The sequence below is a fragment of the Leptinotarsa decemlineata genome, unplaced genomic scaffold, assembly GCF_025532065.1.
Source record: "Leptinotarsa decemlineata unplaced genomic scaffold, Ldec_3_MD MMD2_tig00026369_RagTag_RagTag, whole genome shotgun sequence".
Classification (NCBI taxonomy): domain Eukaryota; kingdom Metazoa; phylum Arthropoda; class Insecta; order Coleoptera; family Chrysomelidae; genus Leptinotarsa; species Leptinotarsa decemlineata.
Window position 1 is genome coordinate 3,850,506 of NW_027412709.1, and position 12,439 is coordinate 3,862,944.

General features: G+C 33.9%; 2 protein-coding genes across 2 annotated transcripts in view; one reads left to right on the plus strand and one right to left on the minus strand.

The window, feature by feature from the left end:
* Ubr1 (Ubr1 ubiquitin ligase) overlaps positions 1 to 3,135 on the plus strand; it is a 185,222-nt gene extending 182,087 nt beyond the window's left edge. The window contains exon 15 of the mRNA XM_074185230.1: positions 1,317 to 3,135. Coding sequence (XP_074041331.1) covers positions 1,317 to 2,441 — 1,125 coding nt within the window. The 3' untranslated portion in view covers positions 2,442 to 3,135. The remainder of the gene's footprint in view (positions 1 to 1,316) is intronic.
* Positions 3,136 to 11,232: 8,097 nt separating this feature from the next.
* Positions 11,233 to 11,967, minus strand: LOC141486740 (uncharacterized). The gene has a single exon (XM_074185246.1). The coding sequence runs from the start codon at positions 11,965 to 11,967 to the stop codon at positions 11,233 to 11,235; it is 735 nt and encodes a 244-aa protein (XP_074041347.1).
* Positions 11,968 to 12,439: the final 472 nt, after the last annotated feature.

Genomic DNA, 12,439 nt, shown 5'->3' on the forward strand with positions numbered 1-12,439 from the left:
AATTTATTTAAGTGTATTAGCTACTTTTAGGAAACGAATGAAACATCCATCCTATTCATCAATAGGTATAACTGCATTTATTTTTTTCGAACTTTAAAATAAATATGATATATTTACATTTAAATGAAATCTCACAACAAAATAAAGTTATAATTATTTGTGAGGCTTTGTTGACTTTTTTATTTTTGGTAACAATTACCAACAATTGTTTGCATTTCGGATTGATTGGGTACACCTATGTTCCATACAATACTTGTTTGGATTTTTTTACACTTTCACAACATGAATACAAACAACCAAAAAATTATTGAACTTTTACACTGTTTACACAGAAAAGTTTGAAAATGATAGCAATTCCTAGATGGCTCTTTATTTCGGATATCCGTGACATCTTGAAATATTATCATTAGTATACTATTCTAAATTATAGAAAAAGACTAATGATATGACTTTGAATCAATCAATAAAGGTCCTTTAAAAAAGCTAAATTCGTATATAAATTGTCATAAATATCTCCTGAAAAGTAATATTCGATTATTAAACATTTATAAACTGCATGATGATAATATTAAATTTCCAATAATTTTCATCTTAATATATTACATACTACAAAAGGAGAGAATAATCCGATTTCAAATTGAATTTCATTAGTTCGATCTTCCATTGTCAAATAATATATAAAAAGATTTGAAATCCCTAATAGAACCAATACAAATAAAAATTGAAAAGAATAGCTGAAGGAAACAGTAATATCAATCAAAAAAAACCTGAAATAAAATCACAGTGAAATAAAATACAAGTAAAAATAGAACAATTAAACAAAAAATAAAAAAAAAATTACGTTATTCCAAATCAAGTTACTTCACGAACTTAGTTTGGTTGGGAATATCTATTTTTTTTTGTTTGATTGTTCTATTTTCTTACTTATATTTTATTTCAGGGTTTTTTTGCTTAACATAACTGTTTCTTTCAGCTATTCTTTTGAATTTTTAACTTGTATTGGTTCTTTTAGAGATTTCAAATAATTTTATATATTATTAGACAATGGAAGTCCAAACTAACGATTTCAAATTGTTGAGAAGTTTTCAATAAATTGTATGAAAAAATAAAATGACGCAACAGTTCATATATTTTCCAAAAGCATCAAAGAAAATCATGAAAAATGAGAAATGGTAAAAAACATATAAAGTTTCATTTCTCATGATGATCTCCTACCACGTAGTAACGGCTACATCAATCAATTTAATCAAAGAAAATGATCATCAAATTATTATTTGGTTGTTCATATTTTCTTATCATCTAAATTTTTTTTCTAGGTCGTAGCAGCTCTAGGAAGTACTTGGCAGCGTGGCATTTTCATTAACAGCCATGCGATACAATTGCTGTCGATGCTGTTTGAACACGGAAATGAAGGTCCGTCCATTTTGCAATGGGACACGTTCGGCTTATTGGTCAGCCTTACGTTTTCTGTGCCTAGTCTGTCGTGCAAGTATGCTCCTGTGCCTATTCCCACAGGCAGCGCCTTAGACCTGCACCTGTTGAAAGTAATATTCTTGTGTCATGTCATCAAAGTACTCGTTTCGATGGATGTCGACCACGATAGCTGCATGGATACCGATGAAGACAATGAGCAGATCCTAGACGTATTACGAATTCTAGGAAAATGCGTCGACGTCAGCGCTTATGCAGTGTGGGGATACGTACAACGTGCTTGCGAGCCTTTCTTGCGATGTTGCGTGCTTTTTTACCACTATTTAACCGAAGTGGCAGCGCCTGCGAAACTCACTGAGCTCGGAGGCGACACGTTTGGAACCATGTGCACCTATCTCAACCTTCCGATGACTCCTAAAGAGCTGTTTGGTACTCCTGAAGCGGTTCAACTTATTCAACGGTGGTGTGACCACGAAGAAGTCGTCTGCTATCTAGGAGGCGGGAACCTGACGGTCATTCACGAACCTCTGATCGTTCCGGAGCTCATAGGTCTACCTTCGGATTATAGTGACCTCATCAACATGGTCTCGACGTTTACATGTCCGAATAGTGATGAAGACTCGAAGAACCCTTGCATGTGCCTCATGTGTGGCGAACTGCTCTGCTCGCAAAGCTACTGTTGCCAGAGGGAAATGAATAAAATCGCGGTAGGGGCGTGCAATCACCACGCGAATAAGTGTGGAGCTGGGGTTGGGATCTTTTTGAGAGTGCGCGAATGTGAGGTGCTGTTTCTTGCAGCGCCTCACAGAGGTTGTTTCGTGACGCCACCGTATTTGGACGATTATGGGGAGACCGATCAGGGCCTCCGCAGGGGTAATCCATTGCGGTTGTGCCGCGAGAGATACAAGAAGTTGCAGACTTTGTGGTTGAGCCACGGCGTTCACGAAGAGATCGCGAGGTCGATAGAGACCAGCAGTCACATAGTCGCAACACAGTGGAACCTTTTGTAGGCTTATGCCGAAAATTGTGATTTTTATTTGCGACTGGTGAGTAGTAGTATTTTCCAATGTCTGTTCAATATACTTGAATTAAGTTTCGAAAGCTGTTGAAACTTTTTTCCTATTGTCTTTTCCCGTCCTTAGTACCTGTTAGAGTGAGGCAGCAGTTTGGTTTCTTGAAAGTACCAAGTAAAATCAAAACACCAAATTGACTTAGATTTAGTAGCTGCAAATAATTGTCCTTAGGCCCAAACTTTGTGTGATCAACATTTTGATTTCTACATAGCATTATTATACTTCGTGATACTTGAAAATTCAGATGATTTGAAGATCTATTACGTATTTGGAACTTTCCTTTCATTCAGAGTGAAAGAAATAATTGAATGAATTTTGACAGTCATTTACTGTAATCAAAACAGACTTATTAAAGAAAATACTACTACAGCAAAATGATGAAAAAATATTATTGTGATTTTTGCTCCACCACTAATAATGAATAAATTATAACTGACTTTAGTCTTGTGTATTGATTACTAGTTTGAAATCTGCAGTGCTAATTTTTGTTTGTACTAGGTACTTAACTCACAATTTCAAGCAAGCATTTGTGAAATGCTCTTTCTTTCTGAATAAAAAAGAAATGTATTTATTTATTGGTAAATATTGAAATAAGCTGTTGTATAATAGTGATATATAAAAGTTGAATTTATTTTTGTGTTTTATTCAACTGAAGTATTATTGATACCTAAATGGTGGGCCGAGAAGGTTGTAAAATGCCAGTTCCCACAGAAAACGAAAATTTTACTTGTAAACATTGCTCAAAAAAATTGTGAACAAAGTGAAGTGTTTCAAATGTAGTGACTACTTCCATCCAAAGTGTCTCAAGCAACCTAGTGACCAAAAGAAGTGGATTTCAAACATGAACCGGATTATCTAGCCGATGACCTACTTTATTTATATAAAGAAGACTTCCTGAAATAGGAAAATGAACTTAGGAAAATTTCTACTGATATGAAATCGTTTATTGCAGGCAAAAATCGAGTCATTATATTACTGCAAGAGAAAATTGCATTTTTGGAAGAGAAATTCATAATACACTAAGCAACCCAAAACATAAAACACAGAGTTCCAACAAAAAATGAAAAATTAATTCAGAAGAAATATTAAGAAAAAACACATACAATAACATAACGATGAATTAGACATTGTGAGAAACTAAAACATACAGGGTGTCACACTCAAAAATTGGAAACAAGCTACAAACTGAAAACCAAACAACTGCCCTGGAAAATTAATAAAGGAGGTTTATGACGGACATTATTCATTCAAATGATGATATTAAGAGCAAGAAAAATTTTCAAGAGGTGGTACATACATACTAGTCATAAAAATAAAAGTGAAATAACATTGTCAGTGGTGAAGGTGATAGCAATTTTCATGGGCATGATGATCAACACAAAAAGATATGGTAATTCATATCCAAAGTACCCGATAATATGACAGAAGAAAACGTAAAGAAACATATAGAGGCACAAACAGAAAAAGTCATCAGAAAACCATGAAATCTAAGTAAAAAAGCTACTGACATTGAGTACAAGGCGTAATAACCAATCATTTATGATAAGTGAAGGTGATAGGAGAAAGTATATGATCCCAGTTTCTGGCCAAAAAACATAGGTTGAGAGCGATTCAACTTTAGGAACCAAAACATAAAAAAAAGGAAATACAAACCAGCCTGTTACTTTTTTAGAAGGAGTCAGATACAAAATACCCCCAGGTAAAAAATTTAATGCACCAAAATGTTCAGTCTTTGGGAAATAGCATCAACTTGATACATAAGGTCATTGAAGATTTGAAATGTCCAGTGGTGTGCATTACACTGGCAATCACAACATAATATGAGAAACTACAACTTCAAAGATCTCAATAAGTGTCTAGCTATTGCAGAAAAAGAGTTATTACATCAATCACTTGGAATCAGAAAAATATAAACATTACAGAAATGAAGTTGTTGAGTCATATATTTAATTCAAAACGATGTGGCAGATTATTAAACACGTGACAGGTACATTTCAAATCTTACAATTTCAATATGATAATCCATGCAAGGTAGATAATAGCTTCAACGAATACTTCACGGAATCTGCTCTTGAACTCTTGTCAACACAGAAGAATATTGGTAAGGTTAGTGGCTTTGGAAGGTCTCTAGCCTTTCACAGTTACCTCTCTCGAACCCTCTCACAGAAGATGAGATACTCTCAAAAATAAACAAAATGAAGAAGAAGAGAAGCACGGGTATTGATGGGGTAGCCACACACATAGTGAAGAGCTGTGCTCACGAGATTGTATGTATTCTGACCTTCCTTATCAATAAATCATTTGAGAACGGAGTTTTTTCAGATGAACTGAAGATAGCGATAGTGAAACCACTTTACAAAAAAGGGGATAAGTTGGACATTTGCAACTTCAAACCAATAGCCTTCTAAATTGTATATCAAATATCGATTAGCAAAATTCTTTACAAACTTGAAAATTCTTTCTAATAACCAGCATGGCTATTTAAAAAATGAGCCAAGTGAAACTGCTTTGATGTATTTCAGCAGTCTCAGAAGCATTAGGCAAAGGAGATCTATCTTGTGGAATTTTCAAAAACTCATCTGAAGCCTTCGATTGCATAGATTATGACATTTTATTATGGAAACTTTATAAATCTGGAATTCATGGAAAATATTTCGACTGGTTCAATTCATATTTGAAAAACAGAAAACAAATAGTAGAACTCAATCAGAAAGATAATACTGCTAGATTGCATGCTTTGCTTGTCTATGGTAGTCCCACAGGGTAGCATTCTTGGTCCAATATTATTCATCTTATTTATCAACGATTCTACTGATAGCAACCTTTTATTAACAGGTGCAAACTTATCTGATATGAAAAGGGTAGCACGATAATAGAAGAATCCAAAGATTATTTTCTAGAGAATAAGTTATTTCTGAACAATGGAAAAACAAATTGTATCATGTTCAAAATCAATAACAGTATAGAAATACCACAAGACAATTATTGACAATCAAAAAATCAGTGAAGGTTCTAGGCATTGATGATACTTTAAGCTGGACTAGTCAGATAGACAAACTTTGTCTCAAACTATCCTCGGTAACATACACGATGAGAGTTCCAGAAAAAATATTGATCTTGAACCACCGATTACAGTATATTATGTGAATTTTTACTCTGCTATGAGACTAGGAATAATCATCTAGAGATGAACTCATGGGTTGAATAGAGTTTTCCTGTGTCAAAAAAAAAATCATCATATATATATATATATATATATATATATATATATATATATATATATATATCTATATACGAAGCGCCCTATCAAAAATCATCAAAGGACAAAATATCCTCAGAATAGTCCAAGGAATACTCCCTTGAATTTTTGCCGCATGTTTAATAAACACCCTGTATATTTCATCGATTATATTTATCAATTATATTTATCAATTATATTTAATCGCCATCTTTTGAAAATACGGAAATGGGACTTATCAAACATTGGTTTAACCCAAGGCCATTCATTAGAATTCGACGTTATTGTTTACTTTTCGAATTGTAGACGACAGGAAGATATTGAAGTGCGGAGGGTTTTGGAAATTTTTTTGGAACAGAATGTTACGGATTCCGTTTCAACAAATTAAAACAAGCGGTATTTAATCCTGTGTCTCTTCTACTGTTTCTGTTTGAAAATGTGGATTATTTTAATCGACTGAATATCAAAATTCGAATATAAAAAGAATATTAAATGATATACCTACAGGCTCGCAAGATATTTTTTCCTTAATATTTTTCAATACATGTTTTTTCTACGTAATTTCAAGTAGTAGAAAGTTTGCCATTTTGAATATTTAGAAATTATCTCTACTTTCAATAAAATCATGCTCAATATGACGCACATTTTAAAATGTTTGTAATCGTGATTGAAACTATAAAAATTCTCATTTTATTTTAAGAAACTACTTCTTGACTCGATTTTCTCAGGTAAACACCATTGACAAAATTAATTCAATTCAATAAGTACTTACTTAACCCTGAAGGTACACAAAATTGAAGTCAAGGACGACAGAGGGATATCTCATGAAGTGAGAATGAAATGTCATCATTCATTAAGCGACTATAATGATATTTTAGAGAAGTTTCTCAAGTTGAAATAGGATGCCACCGACTAATTAGATTTTCTGATTGATTTTCTGAGAGTTGTCGTTCGTATGGGGGCGGCAGCTGATTAACGGAAAAACAGATTTTAAACAGAAAACAGATTTTAAACAGATTCGGCCGTTATTTGATGAAGATCCATAGTAATTTTATAAATTACACCTTACGATTTGATTTTCACAACATTTATTTTCAAAAATATATCACGTTTCGCTATCCAAGTATCTTTTTCGTAGTGAACTACATACTGAAATTTAATTCTATAATATACTCTAGTTTTTATAGACCACACGTAATCACAAGTGAGAGATACCTACTCAGTTACTTCTTCAATCATAATTACCTACATAAGCATCTACTCAACTTGTTAAAAAGTATATATTGGTCAAACTGGCAGGACATTTGGAAATCTCATCCAAGAACATCATATGAGCTATGTAAATGAGAAAACAAGTTCAACATATTCAAATCATCTTTCAGAAGAGGAAATTTTACACACAGAAAATAAAGTATTGAAGCTAAATTATTTGGAAGCAATGAAAACCAATAAACTTAAAAATTCAAACTTGTCACTGAATGACCAATTAGATTTTAATAGATCACCATTACTGAACATGGTTTCCTAGAACCGACATTGTATTATTGATGTAGTATTAATATAATATGCTCTACGCAATTATAACTGTGATCTACTTTATTGACTGATTTTTATTAGAATGCATGGGTGCCAAATTACCTTTTTCAGGACATTGAAATGGTATTTCAGTATTCTACTGTGGTATCATTCTCTTGAAGAGCACTCCTTTATGATTCCTACAACCGCGAATGGAACGCATAAGATATGTTTCGGCTTGTTGCGATCCAGATGAATGAGTTTTAATTAAAAGCTTTTATTTAACTTTTAACTGAAATTTTGCATGTTGGTCCAGAACCGATGACTGCACGTTAATCATAAACGTGACCTGATGCTGCTGCCATGATCGGCTCCGTACGAGAGATTTCCTCAGCGGTAAATAGCAGGGACACGAAATTTTGTATACGCATTCGTTTATGATAGGCAGTTGGTAGGCCCACCATGAAATAGATGTCACATCCAGGGTTGGCTTTAATAAAAAAAATATATTTCTAGAAAAAAAATTAAATCAAGCTTTTACCTTTAAATATCTACTTCTCGACTCTGAAAAGAAGACAATAAATGGTGTAGTAGGTTGTTAGAACCCATATTCATTTGCATTGTAAAAAAATATTATTATCTACCACCCTCTAAGTTCCCAGAGTAAAAGGGTCCATCACGCAATGTGAGCAACAGGCACAAGAGGCATACCATGACTTGTGTAATTTGGTGAGATGGGCGTCATTAGCATTGATCTGCAACCTGTCTAGGAGAAGGAAAACTCTCAAAATCAAACCCGGAACGGTTGTTTCGTCAGGCATGAGTAAGCTCTAAGCTGAAAAAAGTGGCGCATCTTTCACCAAATTACCACCCAAGTCAAGGTGAGGCCGTGCCGAGGACTGAGTGGCATCAGGGTGTAAAATGATGTCGTGAACGTACCCCCTCAGGGCACCGAAGCGCACCCTGTTGTATATTAGCTCTTACCCTGCTAAACGAAGCTCTGGGAGGGTTGACAAATATTATTTCGGTACTCGTGGGAACACTATGGGAAATAAAGAAACATCAACACAAAGGAAAAAAAGATTAGAGAAATTGAAACGAAATGAAAAACTTGCTAATGTAAGCGTTAACTTGAAACGCTAAAGGCCTCCTGATAGAAGAATTAGACTGTTCGAAATCAACTGGGACTAGGCCATGTAATAATGACGCCATCAATGAAATGAATAGACTAAGAAATATAACCAGCTAATTCTTCTATAAGGTATGCCGGAGGAGTGGGTACCTACCTACTTCTATAGAATATAGTTTATCCTAATAATAGTTTTCCCCGTTCCTTAAGTTTTTCTGTTGAAGGACTCCGTTTCATAGATGGACTTTCGTATTGATCGATAACTATCGATTGAAACTAAAAAATATAAAATAAAATAATGATAAAAAACCTTTAAAACAAGCTTTTATTTAAGTGTCCTAAAAAGATCAAAATAAAATTTCAAACCACATTCATTTATGACTCTACAGAATTGAAATTATAATAAAAGCTTGTCGCGTTAATTTCAATTTGTAATTGAAATTTTGTAGTTAGATAGGCACCTACTAAACTTGTAAGCAATTCATAATGTTTGTAATCAAATAAAACTACCGTGAATGCTTAAAATGTGGAACTTTAACCTTGAATAACTTTTTTGCACACATAGGATTTATCGGGTTTGAAATTTATCGCAGTACCTAGTTGATCTGTCAGAATATTTCTCAATTTAAATTTCATCTGACTGAATATGTAGAGATTTCTTCTAGGCATCGCGACAAGCATTTATTACCTATAATTTCAATTCTGTAAAGTCATAAATGAATGTGGTTAATGTGATTTAAAATTTCATTTTGATCTTTTTAGGGCACTTGAATAAAAGCTTGTTTTGAAAGTTTTTTTTATCATTATTTTTTTGTGTTCTATAATCAATGTTATGGTTGCATAACCAGAAGCAACTTGAATGAATTCTTCGTCGCCACTCTGTGCTATATTTATTCCCAATGTGAAGGGTAATCACCACAAAAAAATATAAATACTATGAATGAACGAATATTTTATTTCGACTGTCACAATGACAACATACAACATGCTTAGTTACAGAGATGCATAGAAACCCTGGTATTTTTACTGATTCGGTTTTGTTTTATTTGATTATTTATTTTTTTTTTGTCAAAAACTTGACGCGAGGGATGGGATTGACCCAACTTTTTATTTTCTTTTGGTGACTTATAACCATGTATAGTTGAAGATTTATGGGTATGAAGATGATGTTAAGTTGACCTGTAAAGTAAACAGAAGCAATAGTTTTCGCCGAAGAAATTACAACTTTGATTGTTAAAAATGAACACATCACTTCGGGTGATAATGATTAAGTACCGTCTAGTGTATTTCTTATTGTTTCGTGGTAGCTACTACCAATATTTGGGCGAGAGATTGATTACGCAAATGAATTACTATTACCAAGATTGATTACTCAAGATTATTATTATTGGTATTTGTCAGATTTAGAATGTATGTTTTGAATAATGAACTTGTCATAGAAACGTATCTTGGATGGACTATAATGGGACAACAAGTCCATAAAACACAAGTAACAATCGTATTTTTTTCGGTTTTATTGTTTTTCTATTGCTTATTTGTGGGAATTATATGTTTTGGCAAATATTACACCAGAAGACATTATTGGTTTTGAAATGGAAAAATATTTTAAAGAAAGGGTTTTGCATCCTAGAAAAGAAGGTCATCCGAAACTTTCTAAGAACAAAGAAATTGCTGAAGTAAGATTATTGTTTTCAACAAATAAGTTGATTAGCTCAGGATAATTTGAAAATTATAGTAAGGTTTCTATAGAATGAGAAATATCAGGTATTATAGAAGAAGTTAGAGGAGATTCAATTGATAGGCCAAGTCACTTTTTAGGGTAGAATGGGGGAATGGCGGTCACTTAAGCAGGAATCGAAATAACTCATTTCTTATATGAGCAAAGGCCAAAGTAATTTACTTACTGAATAGCTAATTCACTTCACTTTCTGTATATAAAATACAAATACTAAGCTTTGTATAGTTTTTTATATTTTTATGCCTTTTAGTAAGTCCGGGTAATGGCGGTCAGCAGGGGGGGTAATGCCAGTCAGTCAAAAAATATAAGGTTTATTCTAAGGTTTGCTTTTAAATTAAAATAAAACAATAAAATATTGAGTACTAATGTATTATAAAGTAAGTAGGCAATTCAAAGTTTGCAAAACTAATTTAAGTTATTACAGTTCATATTATAAGAAATTACAAATCAAGACGCTTGATAACCTTCCATTTTTTATCACAATAATCACATGCATATTTATCAGGGGAATCACAACCGGAACAATTTTTGTGAACCCACTGCCCACAACTTCGGCATCTATACCAAACCTCATTCTTTCCGAACTCTTTACAGATGTAACATATCTCTTCTTCATTTCATGAAGAAATATCGTCAACATTATTGTAGTAACAAACATTTTCAAAACGTCTTTTCTTTTTTGAAGCCAAAAGTTCCTCATCCGAAGAAGAAAATTCTGAACTGATTTTTGATGTCTTGATATTCTTGGATTGTCTTGTCTTGACATTCTTGGCTTGTTCTTTAGTGTTTTTTTTGTAACCTTTGTTTTCTTCTGACCAGATTTATAGCCAGTTCTCTTATTCTCCTTCATTACTTTTTCTTGTCGTTTTTTTCCCTTCATTTCTAATTCTTCTTTTACAGGTGTTGCTGTCAATATGGCGGAGTGTTGTTTGGTTTTCACACGTTTTGTAGCTTTTGTTGCTGTTGGAAGTGGCAAGGGAAATAGTATAATTTTACTTGGCGTCAAAATATTACTAGGACCTGGAAGGGAATTATCCATTTCAGGCGGAGGTATGGTATTCTGCAATTGGTTGCTGGTTTCTGGTTCAGAAGTATCTTCACCTGTTTCTCAATTTTGATTAGAGGTGTTAGGTATGGAATCATTGATGACAAGATCGGTGTTGTTAGCTAATAAATAGTCTGAAGCGAAAAATTCTTCTTCTCCAAAAATTGAAGGGTTAATTGGCACTATTCCTGATGCTTTGAAACCAGAAACCCCTTCCTTAATCGTAGCTGTGTCACAGTAGGCTTTGTTAAATAGAGACGCCACATCATACGGGGCAATTTTCTGTAATGCATTGCTTTTCATAAACAAATCACATCCCTTCCGAAAAGCAGCTTTTAGAGGGCCATAAAATGCAACATCTAACGGTTGCATTCTATGAGATGTGTGGGGCGGAATAGAAAGAATGACGATATTGTTTTCTCGGCAAAACTTGTATGCTTCTAAAGACACGTGGCTATAATGGTTATCCAAAATGATAAGGATTGGCTCGTCTGCAGATGGCTTTGCAAACTTGGCAAAGTGTATTAGCCATGTCACAAACAACTCTTGGTTTGTCCAACCATTTTTGGAGCAGTGATAAATAGCTTCAATTGGACCATCTTTCGATAGCTGTGGTGACATTCGCTGTCTTGGGTAAATAAACATAGGTGGTATGTAGGACCCTGCAGCGGACACTGCACAAATGACAGTTATATTTTTTCCTCTTTCATAACTTGTGACAGACCCTACTCTCTTCTGTCCTTTTTCCGCAATAACTGTGCCAGGGTCTTGCACGGTAGTGACCCCGGTTTCATCCATGTTATATATTTTGGAAGCAGGAAAGTGATATTTTTCCATAATATCTTTCAAATCTTTAAAGAATAAGCTAACCTCTTCCTTGTTGAATGCTGTCACGCGATTTATGCTGGTTGCTTCAGGTTGGCGGATATATATCGAAGGATTTCTTTTTAAAAATCCATAGAGCCAATCTTTTCCAGCAAGTCCTGCCGCTCTATTGAACCGGTGCTTTACATTATTTGTCTCAGCATAAACGTAGGCTGCACGACGAACTTGGCGTGGAGTCAAACCATAAAATAGTTTAGCTAGAATTTTTATATTCTCAGCCATAGATTTTTCAACCTCTAGTGAGAAAGTGGAATGTCTTCCTTAACGTGGTTCAGTAGCAGGAAGATTCTTCTTGATCCGTTCTTGCAAGGTACTGAACGGTAGGTTTTGGAAGCTTTTCTAATAGAAAGTCCACCACCTACTGCTTCGATAGCTTTTTCTAAGA

Coding starts and splice junctions, on each gene's coding strand:
- LOC141486740 (XM_074185246.1), bottom strand. CDS start 11,967: ATGGATGAAACCGGGGTCACTACCGTGCAAGACCCTGGCACAGTTATT.